The sequence below is a fragment of the Canis aureus genome, chromosome 15 (assembly GCF_053574225.1).
Source record: "Canis aureus isolate CA01 chromosome 15, VMU_Caureus_v.1.0, whole genome shotgun sequence".
Taxonomy (NCBI): Eukaryota; Metazoa; Chordata; class Mammalia; order Carnivora; family Canidae; genus Canis; species Canis aureus.
Window position 1 is genome coordinate 61626554 of NC_135625.1, and position 20864 is coordinate 61647417.

The 20864-nt window shown below is 53.4% G+C and overlaps 2 protein-coding genes, 1 long non-coding RNA gene and 1 gene segment (V, D, J or C); 2 read left to right on the forward strand and 2 right to left on the reverse strand.

Annotated features, from left to right (window-relative positions):
- LOC144284990 (uncharacterized) overlaps positions 1–677 on the reverse strand; it is a 76222-nt gene extending 75545 nt beyond the window's left edge. The window contains exon 1 of one of the 3 annotated variants that reach the window (XR_013353367.1): positions 182–673. Coding sequence is in view for 2 of the 3 variants with exons in the window: in XM_077850209.1 (XP_077706335.1) it covers positions 182–278 (97 nt within the window). In the remaining variant the exon portion in view is untranslated. Of the gene's footprint in view, positions 1–181 lie in introns of all 3 variants that reach the window. The other 2 variants (XM_077850209.1, XM_077850208.1) reach the window with 2 other exon arrangements.
- Positions 1–12465, forward strand: part of LOC144285120 (M1-specific T cell receptor beta chain-like) — a 40211-nt gene extending 27746 nt beyond the window's left edge. The window contains exons 4-8 of the mRNA XM_077850372.1: positions 5954–6040; positions 10510–10896; positions 11601–11618; positions 11776–11882; positions 12212–12465. Coding sequence (XP_077706498.1) covers positions 5954–6040; positions 10510–10896; positions 11601–11618; positions 11776–11882; positions 12212–12226 — 614 coding nt within the window. The 3' untranslated portion in view covers positions 12227–12465. The remainder of the gene's footprint in view (positions 1–5953; positions 6041–10509; positions 10897–11600; positions 11619–11775; positions 11883–12211) is intronic.
- The window catches only part of LOC144284988 (T cell receptor beta constant 1-like), a 113825-nt gene that overhangs the window by 91849 nt on the left and 1112 nt on the right, over positions 1–20864 (forward strand). Inside the window, 2 exon segments of the C gene segment in view lie at positions 16906–16942; positions 20074–20460. Of these exon segments, the coding sequence occupies positions 16906–16942; positions 20074–20460 (424 nt within the window).
- Positions 13469–15782, reverse strand: LOC144284995 (uncharacterized). Its single transcript, XR_013353371.1, has 3 exons — positions 15406–15782; positions 14727–15081; positions 13469–14308 (listed from the first exon to the last, which is right to left on the reverse strand). It is a non-coding gene; the product is annotated as an uncharacterized LOC144284995 (long non-coding RNA).

Consider the following 20864-nt stretch of genomic DNA (forward strand, 5'->3'; position numbering starts at 1 on the left):
AATCCAAAAACTAATAAGCAGGAGATCATGGGGGGCTATTTTCTAAAGAAAAAGACATCTCAGAAGGCTGCATTAAGGAAGTTCCTGGTTATCTTACCAGCATCCTTGGCCAGCACACAGAAAACCTTGGGGTTTGGCTCCCTGCTAGCCTAGCCCCATAGCGCGAGTTCTTTCTGCCCACCTGCTGCAGCCGTGGTCTGAGATGCTGCTCGGCCTTCAGCTCCGCTCCTCCAAGGCTCTCTCTCCTCCAGGCCTCTCTCTGCCTCCCTGCACTTCATCGGGGCTCTGGCCCCTGGCCACCTCCCAGCGCTGAGCTCCGATTCTGCATGTTACACTGATTCCTGATTAAAACCCCTCCTGACCCGAGCTCCTTATCCTGCAGAGGGAAGGTCCTTCCTTCTCTGCCACTGCCTACATTTCCAATCTCTTGTCTCTCCCCTCCTCCTCTCCCTGACTCTGCTCCAGTGCTCAGAAATCCAGGTGGCTCCTCCAACAAGCCACGGACCTGGTACCTCTGGCTCTGGGCATTACTGGTCCATCTGGCTTGACACCCTTCCCACTTGGCCCTTCACCCTCTTTAGAAAAGTCCTTTCTGACTCCTTTGGATCTGGGATCCCCCCACCCCCACCCCTGTGCTGGCTGTTGGCCTAGTGGGCCCAGCGAGGGGTCCTCCTGCTGCAGATGTTTACTGCTGTCACAATCCTGCTCCTGCTGCCTAGTAACTCTGGATGCATCTACCTGGCATTCAACTGTGAGCTCCTTAGGCAAGAAACCTCATCTTGTTCATCCTGGCATATCTAGTGATTAAACAATACCTACCGGGGCGCCTGAGTGGCCCAGTTGGTTAAGCGTCTGCCTTTGGCTCAGGTCATGATCTCAGGGTCCTGGGATCCAGCCTCAAGTTGGGCTTCCTGCTCAGCGGGGAGCCTGCTTCTCCCTCTCCCTCTGCCGCTCCCTGCCCCTCACTTTGCTCTCTCTCTCTCTCTCTCTCTCTCCCTCTCTCAAATAAATAAAACCCTTATTAACTAAAAATAAAAAATAAACTACGCCTACAATATAATAGGTTGAATAATTGAATGACTAAAGTATGAGCTGGGACCAGAGGGAAATATATGGAAGGAAAAAATTGCCTTCCAGAACACTGGTTCTCCAATGCGGACTCTGGCCCGGTGGCACCAGAATCACCTGGGAATTTAGGAGAAGTGCCAGTTCCAGGGCCCCTCCCAGACCTACTGATTCAGAAATTCGAGGTGGAGCCCAGCCACTTGCATTTTACAAGACTTCTACTTCATTCTGATGCACGCTGAAGCTTGAAAGCCAATGTGGTCGAGGTGTTCCTAGGCCAGTGGTCCGTGCGAAAGCAGCAGCCACTCACATTTTCACTATTTTCAGGCACCACAGTGAAGCTTGGTGTGCACTATCTGACTTAGATCTCTCAGTAACTCCATAAGGTAGGTGGCTTTATTGTTAAAGGGGCTTAGCAGCAGCCCCCCAGGCCTCACCCACCGGCCAGGAGGGCCAGGCAGTCTGGCTGAGGGAAGCGCAGTGGCCCTTCCTCCTTCCTCAGTGGCCCCACTGGGGCCTCAGAACTTAAATATGAATCCTGAGCATTGGTTCCAGCCAATGCATGACATCATCAGGCATGACTGCAGCAACTCACTTAGCCTCTTTGGGATTCAGTGTCATCTGAGGAAATTCGGAGACAAATTTGTTTTTTTTGGGTTTTTTTAGGATTTTATTCATTTATTCATGAGAAACACAGAAAGAGGCAGAGACAGAAATAGGCTCACTGAGGGGAGCCCAATGCAGGACTAGATCCCCAGACCGGGATCACACCCTGAGCCAAAGGCAGAAGCTCAATGGCTCAGCCACCCAGGCATCCCAAATTTGGGATTTAAATGAATCTATGAACATGCTCCAAAAGTTTCAAGAAGGGGCACCTGAGTGACTCAGTTGGTTAAGCCTCTGATTCTCGATTTCTTCAGCTCAGGTCATGCATGATCTCAGGGTCCAGAGCTGGAGCCCCACAGCGCAGGTTGGGGGGGGGGGGCACGCTCAGAGGAGAGTCTGCTTCCCCTCTGACCCTCCACCCCCATGCATATTTTCACTCTCATTCTAAAATAAATAAACCTTCAAAAAAAAAAAAAAGTTTCCAGAATTACACATGTGAGAGATGCAATTTGTGTTTCTCCTTCCCACATCTCAGCCTTGGGAAAGGCAGGCAGGTAACCCAGTTTCCCCCTGCGGGGTGTGGGGTGATAGTGGTGGTGGAGGGGGTCCCCTCCAGCACCAAACACATTCTTTTCACGCCCTCAAGTGGTCACCCTGAGCGGGCAAGGATTTAGGTCTAAAATAAATAAGGAAAGGCTGCCCCCTTCTGCCCAAGATGTTGAATGAGCTCCCTGGACTCGCCTAAACTTCTAAACTTGGGTCACAGGGGGTAAAAAAGAAAAACCGCATGCGCTGCTTGGGCATAGCACCAGTGTGACTGAGTAGCAAAATAGGACAAACTCCATCGGGACTGAAAGCAGCTGTGACACCAAGACAGAGTGGTAGTCTTTGTAAGGCCAGTTGGGTTGAGGGTCCCCAGCCAGATGGTCAAAAAGAAACGTACTTAGAGAGTAAATTACTGATAAGCAAAAGGGGTAAATAGGACAGGAAGTTCCACTTGGTGAAAGCAGTCGACGACCTTTTATCCAGGCAAAGGCAAAGTGCTGTGAGATCCATCACTATTCCTGAATAAAAGACACAGATTGTCTCTTTTTCTCTTTTCCCTAAATTCTAAGAGGCACCACCAGATAGCACTCTGGCATTCACCACAGCTGACACCTGCTCAGGGGGCAGGAGCTGAGTCCCAAGCCCCATGCTGAAATGGAAATATCTAGGATAATTTTGTGCCTGATTGTTTATTTAAATATATCGATAAACCCACTCCCGGAGATCTTTAACACTAAAGATCCTGAGGACTCCTCAGAAATACGCATTTTTCACAAGCTTCCTGAGTGATTAGAGACCCCATAAGCAAAGTCAGGACCATAACACATCTTCTTACATAAATTGATCTTTGGAAAAATAATGACTTTGTAAATTAAACAAGTAGGGTTTTTTTTTTTTTAAGTGGCACATTTCAAAATGTTACTTAAAGCAATAATTTGCTGGTATTTTCTTGAAAATTTTTATTAAGTTTGATTTTAAATAGATAATATAGCCATATGGCTCAAAAACTGAAACAATAAAGTTGAGATTTAAAAATCTCGAGTAATCTCAAGTAAAACGCAAGTAAACTTTGCATTTACTTCCACCTTGTTTCTGTCTCCTCCACTCATTTTTTTTTAAAGATTTTATTTATTTATTCACGAGAGACACAGAAAGAGAGGCAGAAACATAAGCAGGATCCCTGCTGGGAGTCTGATGCAGGACTTGATCCCAGGACCCCAGGATCATGACCTGAGCCAAAGACAGATGCTCAACCACTGAGCCACCCAGACACCCCCTCCTCTACTCATTCTTAGTAAGCAATGCTTTTGATGAGTATCTTTTGTGACTTTCCAGTGTGCCTCTGTGCAGGACCCCGGCTAATAAATGTATAATTCGTATATTTGCTGGACAAAAAGTGGTGTACAGAAATGCTGATCTGCAGCTTTCTTCCTTTTTTCCCCCAGTTAACAGTTTATCTGAGCTTTCCACAGCAGTGAAACATTTGTATTCTCTTTTAACATTGAATAGTATTCTGTTTTGTGGATGTATCCCAGGTTATTTCTCCAGTCCCTTCCTGATGGGCACTTGAGCTTTCCTGATCTTTTTGCTACCCCAGATAATGCAAATATTTTACACACATTTTTATTTGTATGCAAGAATAATTATAGGATAAACACCCAGATGAGGGAGTTCCAGGTAAAAAGGTAAACACATTTGTAATTTTCATAGATATTTCCAAATCGGACCAAGGATCCACTTAGGTGGTATCATTTTATGTGAAGTGTATGTTCCATGACACACCAGCTAACAGAACGGTCTTCCCTAGTTCAATGTCAATCACATTGGTGAACAGAGATATTTTGATGCAATTTTTTTTTTGCAAGATTCCCCCCCCCCCCCTTGGCGAAGCATTATTTGCATTTCTTTTTCTCTGAACCATCTGTTCTTTGCCACTTTCCTTGTGCTGCTGGATTATTTCCTTACTGATTTCTAGGAGTTCATCATATACTGGGGAGATCGGCCCTTGCGATGAGGATTGCAGATGTTCTTTCCATATTGTCATTTCACTTTTGATTCTGTGTATATTTTTCTGTGAAAGTGTGTCATCATTATGTAGTGAAGTCTGTCTTTCTTCTTCTTCTTCTTCTTCTTCTCTTCTTCTTCTTCTTCTCCTCCTCCTCCTTCTCCTCCTTCTCCTCCTCCTCCTCCTCCTCCTCCTCCTCCTCCTCCTCCTTCTTCTTCTTCTTCTTCTTCTTCTTCTTCTTCTTCTTTCTTTCTTTCTTTCTTCTAGATTTTAAGTAATAGTTTGAAAGGCAATAAAAGGACGTACCGTCGAGTGAAATGAGACCTAGGCCACTCAACTGGAGGTTACATTTCACGGTCATCTGACGCAGGAAAATAAAACACCTACCAGCAACTTAAATGGGTCTGTCCCACAGGGGAAAAGTGACATTGATTACATTTGAGTGTTCCTATGACTTTATGGATGCAGCTCTCCATATCCACTTCCCCAACTCCCTTTTCCTAACCCTGAAGTCTGAAATCCACGGAGAAGGGAGGCGGGCTAACGACACACGCAGTCCTCCCACACCAGCACCCTTTTGGAAATACTCGAGCTCTCGGCTGTTGTTTTGTCTCTACATAGGGAGCCCTACCGCTGAGCAGCTCAGGTCAGTTCCCTTCCAGATCACCCTAGAGATGGTCGAATGGATGGTCTGAGCATTGAAGGATCCTATTCCCAGATGAAAGGTGTGGCTTCTGAGTGACACAGTCCCAGGGGCAGGCCCTGGGTAGAGAGGGGGGTGGTGCTGCTTCTTGGGGGATAGCTTCCCACGATGAATGACGATGAATGACGACAGTTTGCAGAGGGGCGGATACCAGTGAAAAGCAGCCCCTGGGACAGATGGCCTGCAAAGACACCCAGCTCTGGGGAGCCAAGAGTGTCCTGAAGAATGGGCATGGGGGTGAGGAGGGCCCCCCTGCCTGGCTTCGTCTGTTCCCGGCCACAACCTCGCAACATGGGGAGTGATGTCAGCGGCCTGCCCTCCAATGCCCTGGAAGAAGCAGCTGCTCTGGTGGTTTCTTCCAGGCTCTGATGGGCAGAACCATGGGAGGGGTCGTTTTTTGTACAAAGCTGTAACATTGTGGGTACAGGGGGCCACGGTGATTCAACTCTATGGGAAAGCTTTACAAAAACCTTTCTGCCTGTCCCAAACCACAGTTTCTTCACTTTTGTCCTGGGTCATGGACCCGAGGGCAGTGTGAGTCAGGATGCCTTCACCTCACCCCTGTTCACCTGTCAAGCCAAGACCATGGATAAGAACGGGCTTAGATCGGGACAGAAGCTTGCAGAGAGTCCAGATGTAAGAAGAATGCCTCAGTGGCCCCTCAGGTGAAGGACTCAGGGAGACTCCTTCATCCTAAGCCCCGCAGAACCCAGGGCAAGGTCAGTGTAAAGGTGAATGGGAGGGGACCCATTCTGTAGAGGAAGGAGCCAGTAATAGCCCCACTCTCCATGGACATGGTCAGTAGTTCCAGGGCCCTGCCCTCCTCTCCAGACCCACATTTTTTTTTTTTGATGGACCCTCAGAAAGAATCAAGAAAGTAGTGTAGGGCCCTCTGGATAGACTCTGGCCGTGCTCTGTGGTCCCAAGAGTTAAAAGTTGAAAACGTTGTTCCATGCAGTATCTCTAATCCACAGAAGGGGATCCACAGAGTCCTCCAGACACCAACCAGGGACCCCTCTTCTTCCCAGGCCTCAAATTTGTTTGCCTCCTTGCCCCATGTCACTGTGTGAACACTGAAGTGTTCTTCGGAAAAGGCACCAGGCTCACAGTTATAGGTAAGACGTACTCTGGGTCTTCCCAGAGCCCTTGTAGGTGAAAGCAGATCCCAAGTGTCCATTTTAGAGTGGCCATATTCTGATGTGTTATGATTTTAACTTTGGCCCAGGGACCAAGCTGACAGTCGTAGGTAAGGTGGAGGGGGGTCTCCGGCAGGGTCCTAAGGGGAGGATTCTAACCTGGGAAATGCGGGAGGGAGGGGATCACCCAGTCTTGGGTCCTGGTTAAGGAGAGGTCGTCCCTAATTCTGGGAACTGTAGGAAGGTCCGGGTCAGGGCAAATCCGTTCAGCTATGAGGGGGAGGGTCCTCTGTAAACTCAGAGCTGAACCTCGGTGTGTAAGGCAGAGGAGGGAAAGGAGATGGTGCTGCCCCTCTGAGTAGTTATCTGACAGAGGGAAGCCTCGAGAAAGCCTAGAAGGCAACTCATGAGCCCCTACGCTGGTCCATCTTCCTCACTGACTTGGGCTCTGGGCAGGGGCTTCATATCTTTCCTTGCCCTGGATTTCACAGGAGGCCACACTGCGGCTCCTTTTTTATGACTGTCCAGGGGCCTGGGTGAGCTCTGGAAGGGAGTGGGGAATATGTGAAGCAGGGCTGGGAGCTCTGTGAGGGGAGAGATCTGTCCCTGAATCCCAGCTGAGCTCAGCAGACAGGGGGAGGTTCTGAAGTGGATCTGGGAGGCTGTGCTTTTGAAACACCTTGCACTTTGGGGACGGGAGCCGGCTCACTGTTGTAGGTAAGTACATCAGGGATGGAGGGCTGGGAACTCCCACCCAGGTTGGGGCAGGGGTCCAGGTGGAACCTCTGTCTTGAGGGCTTGGGTTAAAGCACATTTTTATAAAAAGATCTGGATTCTTGTCTTGATGAGGACAGGCGGGGACGGCCTTCCATCTCCATTATTTCATGGACGGGCGATGCTAAGTCTGGGTTCCTCTATTGGGAGGCAGGTAGTCTCCTCTTGGGGTCACCTTGTCCATCTCCTGTCTCCTTGGAGGGCACCCCATCATGGTCACATAGATGAGAAGCCTCTGGCCTCAGAGCTGCCTTAACCCCTGCTCAGAAAGGAGAGGGACACGGGAGAAAGGAGTGGAGGCCACATGGCCAAATCGGTCCTCTGACCACGGCACTTCACACGGTACACTTGTCCCCCCACTCCCACGTTCTGGTGACAAAATTCTGCTAAGGAAAGGGAGAGAGGGCAGGAACACTTGGGAGGACAGGAATAGGATGCAGTCAGGACAGTTTTCCTACCAGCCTGCAGGGTTGTGTAACAATGAAAAATTGTATTTTGCAAGTGGAACCAAGCTTTCTGTCTTGGGTAAGTAAGGGGCTTCCCTGGGGGTAGTGTGTTGGGAGAGTGCGGTCCCAGGATGACTCCTTGGACACAGCAGGGGAAAGGCTCAGAGAGTGCTGGTAAGCAGAGGAGGTGCCCGAGTCCCTGGACATTGGGTGGAAGGAAGCTTCTGGAAACAAAGGCCCCAGAGAGCACCTCTGGGGTTTGTCACACTATTGCTGTGCTGTGGAACAACCAGGCACAGCACTTTGGAGACGGGACTCGACTCTCTGTCCTGGGTAAGGAGCAGGACCGGGGTGGTACAGGGCCATGGTTGCTTGGACTCAGAGGGTCCCCGTCTGTCCTCCCAGCCCTGGCTGTCGGGCGTCAAGTAAGCTCTCTCATCCCTGGGGAGCTTCCAAGGAGCTGGGGCTGCCGTTCCTCGTGGTGTGGCTTGGTGGGTCCTCTGTTTCTCTTCCCTGAGTCTTCAGCCCTTCATATTTCCTCCTTACTCTTTCCTTGGTTCATCCTTCTCCTGTGTTCCCCCGCTTAAGCCAGCATATTATGGGGACCTTGCTCCTAATGGGACCCCCCTGGTCCAGAGCCAGGCATCCAGGCAGGGAGGGTGGCTGAGCCCTGTCCCTGGGAGTGAGGACTCGCCCTCTGGCAGGAGACCTCCACGGGTTTTACCACGGCTGCCTGCAGCTGTGTTTCTATAACTCGCCCCTCTACTTTGGAACAGGCACCAGGCTCACTGTGACAGGTATGGGGCTGCCCTCCTGGCTGGGGTGCCTGTGCATGACCGATCAGCCCGGGGTGGGGTCAGGGGTGTAAGGATGGGGGTCAGAGCTGTCCTCTCCCTCCTGGGGCTTCTGGGGTTGCTCTGCAGTGCTTGTCGTGGATCCTCGGGTAGGGGGCTCCGGTTTAGTCTTCAGACTTGGTATTTCCTTGCTCTGCTTCTCATTGTTCTCTGGGACTCCTCTCATTTCTTCTTTTTTAGGGGTGTGTTGTTTTACTTTCCCTTTTCTTCTTTCCTGATTCGGATCTTCTCCACTTTGCCTCCTATTCCACCTCCAATCATTCACCGTTGACTCCATTTTGGTGAATGGGTCTGGCTTCTATGTTGAAGACCTTCTAGAATCTACCCCGCACTCAGAACTCTGTGCTTGCTTTCATTGTCCTCCTTCTCTGTCTCAACTAACTTCCAAAGATCCCTGCATGCCTTCCTGAAGTGATCTAGGGCTCAGAAGGTAGTTGTGGGGGGGGGGGGGCAGACTGATGAGACTGGGCTGTTTTGAGGGGTGTTTCTGAGCCCCAAGGGCAGAAGTACATGTCACAGTATGGGTGTCTGAGGGACACCCTGCTTGGCAGAATCAGAGGAGATACAACAAGGAAAATTGTGCCATCTTAGTAAGACATAGGTTGTAGAGAAAATAGACAGGAGGCCCCACTTTCCCAAACCTCGGGATCTCTGCTGGGCTGATAGGGTAAGGAGCCCATCAAGAAACACAAACACCATTAACATGCTTGGGAGGAAGGGGCAGGTGGAGGACAGGCCGTGGAGGGATGGGTCTGTGCTGGGCCATAGAGACAAGGCCCGAGGAATGTGACACTTGGTCCTACCAGACTGGTTGGCTGGAGCAGACTTTGTCCGACAGATGGGTGCCTATGCCAGCAAGTGGATTAAGAATTAGAAAGTACAATTACTGGGTTCCAAATACTTGGGCTCATGGGAGAGGATGGGGTTGCTAGAACAACTGAAAAGTGGAAATCTCAGAATCTCTGAGATGTATAAAATGGGGATGATAGCGCCAGCCTCTTGGGGTGTTAAATCACTAGGGACTAACTTATATTGAAATCCTTGTAAAAGGCTCTCCTTACTGTGGCCATCCTTTCCATTCCTGTTGTGCATCATCACTGTGTCACAGACTTTGGCCTTTTTCCCAAACTGCATCTCAAATGTGGATAAAGTGGAGACATTTGGGTTGCCCACATTTCTGCTCCCCAAAACCACTCCTCTAGTCAGTATAGGGCCAAGCAGAGGGCACGGCCCATTCCAGCAAAAAGATGGGAATGTGGGGGCATGGAAGTGCCTTCTCTCATCCGTTTGTGTCTGCACATGAGGCCCTGCCTTCCAACAACTCCAGAAATTCTCTATGCGTCAGGCACAAAAAAAGGGCCCAGGACTTTGCAACATGAACACTCTGATGACATGGCCCTTGGACTTTGGAATTTGCTCATACCCATCAAGATTGGCCGTGAACTAGTATTTCCAAAGCTGGCAGGGAGACTTGCTGGGTGCTGGAAAGAAAACAGATTCAACCCAGGAGTAGTATCTTTCATAGGATTACAGCCATCCCGGGCAAGCTACCACATACCCCGTGCGCCCCAGTGCAAATGAAGTAAATGTGGAATGTCTGATAACATAACAGCCAGAGGCTTCTTGGCTCCTCAAAGTAGATTACACATTTAACACACACACACACACACACACACACACACACACACACACAAGAAAAGGGGGGAAAAGTGACTTGGGAAAAACATTTAGAAAAAAGTAGAGTCAGATGCAAGGGGACAGGGTCTCCTCCAGGCAACAAAGGCGAACTCTCATATGTGCTATCGCCCAAACAGACCGCCACATGAGAATGATCATTAGAAGGAGTTGACTTGGTTCCCAGGATCATGTGAGAACGCTCAGCCTCAAATCCTGGGCCCACTCAATTCTGTCATAGCTGCTTCTAAGTTTGAGGGAATAGATAGTCATGCACCGAAGAGGGCTTTGAATGAGGAAGAAAAAAACAGATAGACTCTTGATAGATATGGGCCAAGGCCTTGAGAAAGAGACTGTCAAGCAAGCCAAGGAAATCAGGACACCCTGCTGCCTTAGGGAGATGGAAGAGATAGTTGGCAGTATGCGCCCATGGGGTAAGCGAGAAAAGTGGCAAAGCTGAGGGAGACTAGAACACAACGGAGACCCCAAACACACAGGACCTACTACTACATAATTTTGCTTTATGATGACTCCATTTCCAGCTCATTCTCTCTCTGTCTCCCTATTTCTCTCTGTTTCTATCTCTGTTCTCTCTCTCTCTCTCTCTCTCACACACACACACACACACACACACACACACACAGAGCAAACCCAGACAGCTGTCAGCCCAGCCCTGGTCCCAACCTCTCTTCCCTTGCAGAGGATCTGCAGAAGGTCACCCCTCCCACGGTCACAGTGTTTGAACCATCAGAAGCAGAGATCTCGCGGACCCAGAAGGCCACACTCGTGTGCCTGGCCACGGGCTTCTACCCCGACCACGTGGAGCTGAGCTGGTGGGTGAACGGGAAGGAGGTCACGAGTGGGTTCAGCACCGACCCGCAGCCCTACAAGGAGAGGCCCAGCGAGAATGACTCCAGCTACTGTCTGAGCAGCCGGCTGAGGGTCTCTGCCTCCTTCTGGCACAACCCGCGCAACCACTTCCGCTGCCAAGTCCAGTTCTATGGGCTCGGGGACGACGATGAGTGGAAATACGATAGAGTCAAACCCATCACCCAGAACATCAGTGCTGAGGCCTGGGGCAGAGCAGGTGAGGGGGCCCTGGGGGATGGGCGGGGAGTGAGTCAGAGCCCAGCAAGGGGGCGGGGGGGGGGGGGGGGGGGGGGGGCGGGAGGGGTTCCAGGCAGAAGACCAGGCAGGCCACATGCAGAGGTAGAGTTCAGAGATGCATCATCAGTCTTATACGTTCATTAATCCAACTTAAATTGCAAAAAAAGAATAGGCACCCCAAGCCTTTTGTGGAAGGCAGCGAGATAGAAATAAAACATTCCCCATGAAAAACAGGAAGAAAGAAAAACCACGTGCAGAAAACCCAGGACAGAGCAAGGAGACTAAAGGCCAGCATGAGGGGGACGGGGCGCCTCGGGCTCATTCCTCCCCCAGATCCTCAGCCCAGGAGAGCCTTGCAGCGGAGGCCCTCACTGTCCTAGCCTGTAGGGCTCCGCACCGAGGGGTGCCCCCAGCCCCACCACGCTCCACGGGGTTCCGGGGTGGCGTGGCTCCATCGACACAGGCCCAGAAAGACAGTCCAGGAGCCTGAGAGAAGGCCGGTCCGGCCTGGGGTCCCTGCTCCCCAGAAGGCTCACTTCCTATGTTCGTGTTTATTTTGTTCTTGATTGAAGCCCAGCTGACAAGTCATATTGCGTTAGCTTCAGGTGCACCTACCTGGGCAGCTCCCCACCTGCTTTAGAAGATGGGGTGTCTCATCCGTTCCCTCCCCCTTTTCTCTTTCAGACTGTGGCTTCACCTCGGGTAAGTGCCCCTGTCTGCTGCTCACTCTGCCTCCCGTGGCTTTGCCCTGGACCCAGAGCACAGGGAACCCATGGGCCCTGGGGTGGGGGTAGAGAGGCCAGAGCTCACGGGTCCTGCTGCTCACGGGTCCCCGTGTGCCCTCCCTTCCCACCCGCAGTGTCCTACCATCAGGGCGTCCTGTCTGCCACCATCCTCTATGAGATCCTGCTGAGCAAGGCCACGCTGTATGCTGTGCTGGTCAGCATCCTGGTGCTGATGGCCAAGGTAGGGGGGGCCCATGGGGCACTGGGGGGGAATCACACTTGAAACAAAACAACTCAGAGCAGTGAGTAGCAAGGGACCCTGCCAGAGCCAACGGTGGCAGTAGAGGAACACGGAGGTAGACCCGTGTGCCTCAGAAGACACATTGTGCCTCTGGGATCACAGTGGGGAGAGCCATGCAAGGAAGGAGAAGCTGGGGTCACCTGAAAACCCAACAGACATTGTAAAGAGCCCTACCGTTCATCTTGTCAGTGGACCCTCCTACTTCCTCTCAATTTCTACCACTCCTGACTCCCAGTAACTCCCTGAAACCTTCTCTTCTTCAGGTCAAGAGAAAGGGTTCCTGAAACTAGTTCAGAGGCAGAGCCAGCAGCTTCCAGCCTGCTGTTGCCCCAGGACGGATTCTCCTTTTTCCACTTCTAGCCAGTGCTTCTCAAGAGCTGTCTTCATCTCTCTGCTCACCCCCAACACCTATCCCCTATGTTTGTACACACCTGAATGCTCATGACCCAAATCTCCCTAACCCCGGGGGTCCCTAGTGTGACCACATTGACCGAATCAATAAAAATGGCCTGACCTGGTTTGACTGCCTTGTGAGTATCTGAGTACATCTTCTCAGACCTCCTGTGTGACTCCAGACAGGACAGAAACAGGAGGGATTCAAGGAAAGGGCAGGCCCTTCTGGTACCAGGGCTGAGGGACCCCGCCTGTGGCTGGCACTGCCCCTCCCGTCAGGGGAACCTGAGTAACTGTGAATGGGGGATGATGGGATTGAAGAGACTTCCTTAGGAACAGCCCAGAAAAATGGTGCCATTTCCTATAAGAACTTTGCGTCCTACCTGAACGAAGGTGCTCTGAGGAAGAGTCTGCCTACACAGGTGTGTCTCTCACAGGTCATACATGCTTGGCTAACAAAGCTTGCTTTCATACCCCTCACCCACATTCCCTTCAGCTGTGTCCCTGAGGCCACTGTGCTCCATTTTTCACCAAGTGGGCTTCCCGGCCAAGAAGACAAGGTGCTGACTTCTCAAGTAGCACGCGTGTCTTCCAGTTTAAGTCACAAGTCTCTAGTGAATTAAATGGGTGTGAAAATGTGCCCTGACCACTGCTGGAGGGATAGGAAATAAGGGTCCCCCAAATCCAGAATCAGCCGTAGTGCTATTTCTAGAAATCCTCTGAGGGCTCTTCAATGTCCCGTTGCCACGGAGGGGATGCAGTGCACAGTCCTGAGGATGGCATCTAGGACATGGCAGTGGTCCTCTGCTCCCTTGCTCCACACATACCCCGCTCCTCTCACCCTGTGTCTTCGAGCCACCTGCTCTCAGACTGTTTTGCACTCCTTTACCTGGAGGGACATCGTACTCCAACCCCTACTTATGCTTGAATTTCAGCTCCAACATCCTCCCGCCCCCTCCCAAGAAACCTTCTCAGGCATTTCTTTGCCCCCTACTCCCCTGCAGTTGGCTTAGATGCACCCTATACTTTGCTATCACAGTGCCCTGTGCACACCTCCGTCAGAACCCATGCCACACTTGATGGGAACAATCTCTTCACTTGTCTGACATCCCCATTTGGCAGGCAGTCCTTGATGACAGGGATATGTTTTATTATAGTCTCCCTGGGATACAGCAGAGGACCTTGGTTCCGTGGACGTGCATAATCAATTATCTTTGAATAAGTGAATGGAGAAATGAGTGAATCCAGTGTGACCCAGTGCAAGAGCAGATATTGCCACCAGGCCTGCCTGAACCAGCCATCTACTCTCTCACTCACGGGACTGTAGCATGTGGCCTTCTCTCTCCATCACCACACACGAGGCATTCAGATGTGTGTGCTCACTTCTATAACACACACACACGTGTGTGTATATACGTATTTACATACATGCACATGGGCGCTACCACACTCATCAAGCACACATCATTGCAGTGCTCTGCCATTAACCTTCAAGAAAATAAAGACATCCAAGTCACAGTCCCCAAGGAGCCTGCCCGTTCACGAGGGGGTCGTTCATGAATAGAAATTTTGAAACACAAATAGAAATTCAATAGAAAGTTGAAATGCAAAGTGGCCCTTTCACATAGCACTGCCAGCTGTCAACTCCAATGCAGTCAGAGGCTAGCACTCGATTTCCAACTGGGATCCTCCAGGAAGAGTCTGAGAAGTTGGCAAACTCTTCAAAGCAAGAGTTGGTGCAATTATCCATGGGAGAGGGTGGTGGTGACAGTCAGAGGCGTGAGCCAGAGCCGAACAACAGGGTCGGGTACTCCTGGGTGCTTAGCCGGGGCCACGGCTCAGAGGTAGGAGGCTTGAGGCATTGGGCAGAGCTGGTACATGCTCCTCTGAAGGTGGACTCCCCGGCAGGAGGCCTGGCGCACAGCAGATGTTCATGGAGCTTGTGGAATACACGAAGGGAAGGAGCTTGGACTCTGTTTAGGGAGCAATGGGGAATTAGAGGGGTTTCCCACCCACTTGTCCCCATGCCACAAACTGCCATCACCTGCTCTGTGGGTTGCACCCCTCGCTCCTCCCACCCCGCCTCACTATAAATGCCAGTCTGTTCAGGGGGGCACAGTGAGTCCCAGAGGGGAGACCTGGTGACATAGAAGGTCCCCTCAGAGTGGTGTGTGTTCCACAAAGGGGCCTCTCTGCCCGCCCCCACGAGCTCTAAGACCTTCCTCAACCCCTCCCCACTTCCAATGTACTGGGAGTTTGCTCCTAGCCCCAAGTCAATACAACCTCTGTCACCTGCACTTCCTGTCTCTGCCCAAGGGTTGGGGGAGGAGACCAGAGGGAAAGAAACATTTTTGTATCCTGCTGTAACATTGTGGGAACTGGGGGACTCACCATGATTCAGGTGGAGGGGGTCCTTTTACAAAAAGCTCTGCCTCAGGAAATCTCTCCAGCCAGCCTAGGGGGAACACAGCTCCTGGATGGGGAGTGGCTGGGAGGTGTCTCTCTAGCTGGTCCCTAAAGTGCTGGACTCAGGGAATACCTCTGCGTCTCCCGGCTCCAGACAGCCTCCCAGGAACACAAAAGGCAATGCATCGAAGTGGGATTGTCATCCAGCACTTTTCAGAACACTTGCCCTTGACAAAAGTACTTACACAGGAGCTATTTCTTGAGAACTCATGACACTGTGTGAAAGATACCACCCCATTCTTCGGATGAAAGAGCTGAGAGGCCAGAGAGGTTGCAGGTCCTATAGGGAGTAAGAGACAGTGTCCCCGGAACACTTCCCAACTCCTGCCCAAAGCACCGTCACCAGTCCTCGTTCACTTTCCACCTCCACTGTATTGTCCCCAAACCAAGTTGATTCTTCTCTGCAAATTGGAGGTGACCTCATGTAGCTTCCAGATTGCTATGTCCAGCTAGCTCTGGAGGTGGGGAGGGAGAGGCCCAGGAGGGGGGAGGAGAGCGCCCCTCAGCTTGTGCCAAGGGAAGTAGGGAGGAGAGAAATTCTTGGCAGCCCCTGCCCACTGTGCTAATATGGGGAGCAGCACTTTGGGCCAGGGACCCGGCTCACCGTCCTAGGTAAGAAAGGCGCTCCTGGGTGCGACCGCGGAAGGGGTTGCCCAGCCCGCACCATCCCAGGACCCTGGCCCGCAGGGAGCGGGCGCCTGGTCGGGGAAGGCGGGTTTGCGCCTGGGCCCCCTGAGCTGTGCCAACACGGGGCAGCTGTACTTCGGGGCCGGTTCCAAGCTGGCCGTGCTGGGTAAGGAGTGGAGCGGGGTGCCGGGCGCTCGCGGGGTGGCACGAGGCCGGCGGGCAAGTGCCCAGCTCGGCCTGGGGCTGCGCTCAGAGGCGGGGCTCCCTGGGCGGCGGGACTCGGGCTTGGGGACGGGGTGCGCAAGGGAGCGCGGCTGGCCGCAGAGGACAGCGCAGGATTTTTTTGTGCTGGGGCTCCGGGCTGTGAGCACAGAAACTCAGTATTTCGGCGGGGGCACCCGGCTGACCGTGCTCGGTAAGGGGGGGTGCGGGAGGAGGGCTGGGGGGGGCGCCGGGGAGCGCGGGGGGGCAGGGGACGGGGCTGTTCCTGTGCTGCGCAGGGGGGGGGGCGGCTGTGAGCCTGGACACCCAGTACTTCGGGGCGGGCACCCGGCTGACCGTGCTCGGTAATCGGGGGTGCAGGGGGGTGCGGGGGGCGCCGGGGAGCGCGAGGGGCAGGGGACGGGGCTGTTTCTGTGCTGCGCCTGGGGGCTGTGAGCCAAAATACCCAGTACTTCGGGGCGGGCACCCGGCTGACCGTGCTAGGTAAGCGGGGGTGCCCCGGGGGGCAGGGGACGGCGGGCCTGTTTCTGTGCTGCTCCGGGGGTGGGGGCTGTGAGCCTGGACGCCCAGTACTTCTGGGGGGCGGGCACCGGCTGACCGTGCCAGGTGAGGGGGGATGCCCCGGGAGCGCCAGGGAGCGCAGGGGGGCAGGGGACGGCGGGCCTGTTTCTGTGCTGCGCCCTGGGGGGGGGGGGGGGCTGTGAGCCTGGACACCCAGTACTTCTGGGGGGCGGGCCCCGGCTGACCGTGCCAGGTGAGGGGGGATGCCCCGGGAGCGCCAGGGAGCGCAGGGGGGCAGGGGACGGCGGGCCTGTTTCTGTGCTGCGCCCTGGGGGGGGGTGGGGGCTGTGAGCCTGGACGCCCAGTACTTCTGGGGGGCGGGCACCGGCTGACCGTGCCAGGTGAGGGGGGATGCCCCGGGAGCGCCAGGGAGCGCAGGGGGGCAGGGGACGGCGGGCCTGTTTCTGTGCTGCGCCCTGGGGGGGGGGGGGCTGTGAGCCTGGACACCCAGTACTTCTGGGGGGCGGGCCCCGGCTGACCGTGCCAGGTGAGCGCGGCCCCCGGGTGGGGGGGTCTTGGCTGGGGGCCCAGGGCCGTGCTCTGCAGCAGCCGCTTGACCGTCGTGGGTGAGCGGGCAGCGCCGCGGGGTGGGCGACCCCAGAGAGGAGACCTGGTGGGCTCCCGCGCTGGGGGCTGGGGCGCGGCGGGGCGCGTTGGGGTTTGCGCGCGGGGCTGGGCCTCTGTGCGCTACGAGCAGTATTTCGGCGCCGGCACCAGGCTCACGGTCCTCGGTGAGATGCGGGCGTCACCCCCCCCACCCCGCCCAGCCCCTGGGACCCCGTGGGGCGCTAACCGTCCCGGGGAGGGGCGGGGGTCAGACCTTCCAGGTGGTGGGGACCCAGTCCGCGCAGGCCGGGACGGGGCGGAGGGCCAGGGCGCTGTGGGGCTCTTTTCCCGCGTCTGGGGCATTTAGGGGCAGGGCGAGTGGGGGACGAGAGCGCTGATGAGGACTCCAAGCCGCTGGATTGGGGCACGGGGCTGAGGAGGGAAAACCGGGGCTGGGGGAGCATAGCAGGGGTGTAGCTGCTACAGAGAGGGGCACCGAGCCTGAGGGGCAGGAAAAAGCAGCGCCGAGCTCGGGATGGGTGGGGGACACCCAGCCCTGCCGGCTCCTGGGAGAGGTAGATGCAAGGGAGGCCGCTGACCAGAGGAGAAAAGGAATGAGAGACAAGGGAGGCCAGAGAGAAAGGCAGATCAATGTTGAGTCAGTGGAGAAAAGACTCAAAACAAGCAAGGTGAGTTGATTTAGTCTTTAGCATGTAAAATTAGAGTTAAAACCCCTGCCCTTCTCTCCTAAGCCCGAGCCCCCTGAGGTGTGTCCACAGCACCCATTGCCGGCCCAGGGCAGCGCTGGAACCTTGGCCACTGGGGTGCATTCACCCCTCCCCCTCCAGTTGTCTCCCTCTGCCCCCCAGCCTGCAATCTTGGGCCTCACACTAAGTATCCCAGTTTCAACAGACCAGGTGGTGCAGGAGGGTCACTCGGGATACTGGTACATTAACCTGGATTGTTTGATAACAACAGGCTCCAGTTATAGTTAGGCATTAAGCTGGAGCCAATGGGGCTCAGCTAAGCTTTGTCCAGAGGAAATGCCAGAGTCCTGTGATCAGCCGGGGTGGGGAAAGACCAGACTTTAGAGCCAGGTGGACCTAGGTCCCAATCGCTGGCTGGCTAAGGATTGGGTGGTCTTGGGCAAATGAATCTATGTGAAGCTCCATCCCCTCTACGGTATAGGGTCATCAGCAATACCTACCCCTTACCATTGCTGTGAGGGTGTTGAGTGGGCAGGGAAGGTGGATTGTTATAATTCAGTGCTTCTCCTCTCCACCCTTCCCCTAGGTGGTCAGTGGGGAGTGAGGGGAGAGGATGAGCCCAGTACCTGAGGAGGGATGCGATTTGGCATATGGATAATGGAGGGGAGGGCTGGGTGGGCGTGAGCCATGTGTGGGAACAGGAAAAGATAAACTTCACAATTCTGCCTAAAGCCAGTCCAAGCCACAAACAGAGCATATACAAACAGACTCTCACTAGTACACACACCCACGTAGGCACGCTCACCCACATCCCACAGGGACTCACAAACACGGAAGGATAAACTGACCCTGCCCTCACGCAGAGCTATGTAGACGTGGCATCCTGTTTGTCCTGCCCATTGCATCAATAAGCATTGTGCAGAGAGCATCGCACATTGTGCAGAGCATCACACATCATTATTCTGCGGGAAGGACAGAGTGTTTACCGGAGAGGGAGGGTCAGAGAAGTACATTCGGTAGTGCGCCAGGAGGGCTGGTACAACTTCAGAGCCAGGTCTTTGAGAGGAGAGTGAAGACACCAAGTTGAGCAGAGACATTGATGGAACCGGGCAGTGGAGATAGGCTGTTACCCCTTCTGGTGGGTCAGCCAGTAAAGACCTAGAGACATAGTTTCGCAGTTAGCAAACAGGAGTTGCAGGGAGGGGAAGCTGATAGGAAAGGAGGCCTGATCAGCTCAAAATGAAAATGCCAGGTTCTCAATAAAAATAATTTAGAATTTCAAGATGGCGACAGCAGCCATTAAGCCGGGGGGGGGGGGTCTTTGTAAGGGTGGGGTCCCATACACCCTTGAAGCTGGCCCTGGAGGTTAGGTCACATCCGTAGGAATGTGAAGTGTCAGTTAGAAGGACATTTTCTCCATCTTCCGGGCTAAACTGGATTCTTCTTATAAGAAGATTTTTCATTTTAATGGAATTGCTAAGAAATGAATAAAAAAAAAAATCAGTGAAAAGCAAAGGAGTAGGATATAATGAATGGAGAGCAGACCCAGAAGAAGTGAGCCAGCCAAATCAGAGGGTGGTCCGGGCCTTCACCCAAGACTCTGCAAAGGAGAGACTTTGGACAAAAATTGTATCAAAACTAGCAAGAAGCTGCCCTGATGATCTCAGATGCTTATTTAGGAAGCTGATGGGTAGAAAAAAGTATAAGACTGAGAAAGGAGTGAAGAAGGTCGATGAGCCCCTGAACTTGACATAAGGAGCGATTGTTCTCTATGTGAGCTAGGAAGCTCAGGGGGCACCTGAAGGCAGAGCAATGGCTAGGGTGGCCTCGTGAACCGCAAGAAAGTCCAAAGCTCCCACATTCTCAGGAGCACACCATAACACCAAAGGGTACCCTCCCCTGAGTGCACAAAAATATGCCCTCTGTAGACTATCATCTGAAGAAAACCCCCCAGCCCCCCAATGACCCCCTAACCTGCAGTTCCTCTTTACTCCTTGGCCACTTTGATTTAGAAGTAACACACGGGCTGAGGACAGGGCCTTTCTGAATACTAACGTCACTTAGCCTCCATAGCCACTCTGGAAAGTCGGTGTCATGATTTTCCCTTCACGAGCAGGGAAATGGTGCATAGAATTTAAGATGTTGTCCCAACGTCACACTGGTGGGCAAAGTCAGCTTTAAGATTTGGATCCTATTATTCTGATTCCCATCGTGTGCTTGATCCCCTCAAATAACTACTACCTGATATGGAGAAATGTAGACAGATAAGGTTTCACTGCTGGAGAAGAAATCAAATAACATCGGTGAGGGGACATTACTCAGAATGCCTACAGGGTGACTACAAAGGACACACAGGGCAGGAGAACAAATACAGAGGAACATGATGGAGACCCCAAACACACAGGACCTACTACTACATAATTTTGCTTTATGATGACTCCATTTCCAGCTCATTCTCTCTCTGTCTCCCTATTTCTCTCTGTTTCTATCTCTGTTCTCTCTCTCTCTCTCTCTCTCTCTCTCTCACACACACACACACACACACACACACAGAGCAAACCCAGACAGCTGTCAGCCCAGCCCTGGTCCCAACCTCTCTTCCCTTGCAGAGGATCTGCAGAAGGTCACCCCTCCCACGGTCACAGTGTTTGAACCATCAGAAGCAGAGATCTCGCGGACCCAGAAGGCCACACTCGTGTGCCTGGCCACGGGCTTCTACCCCGACCACGTGGAGCTGAGCTGGTGGGTGAACGGGAAGGAGGTCACGAGTGGGTTCAGCACCGACCCGCAGCCCTACAAGGAGAGGCCCAGCGAGAATGACTCCAGCTACTGTCTGAGCAGCCGGCTGAGGGTCTCTGCCTCCTTCTGGCACAACCCGCGCAACCACTTCCGCTGCCAAGTCCAGTTCTATGGGCTCGGGGACGACGATGAGTGGAAATACGATAGAGTCAAACCCATCACCCAGAACATCAGTGCTGAGGCCTGGGGCAGAGCAGGTGAGGGGGCCCTGGGGGATGGGCGGGGAGTGAGTCAGAGCCCAGCAAGGGGGCGGGGGGGGGGGGGGGGGGGGGGGCGGGAGGGGTTCCAGGCAGAAGACCAGGCAGGCCACATGCAGAGGTAGAGTTCAGAGATGCATCATCAGTCTTATACGTTCATTAATCCAACTTAAATTGCAAAAAAAGAATAGGCACCCCAAGCCTTTTGTGGAAGGCAGCGAGATAGAAATAAAACATTCCCCATGAAAAACAGGAAGAAAGAAAAACCACGTGCAGAAAACCCAGGACAGAGCAAGGAGACTAAAGGCCAGCATGAGGGGGACGGGGCGCCTCGGGCTCATTCCTCCCCCAGATCCTCAGCCCAGGAGAGCCTTGCAGCGGAGGCCCTCACTGTCCTAGCCTGT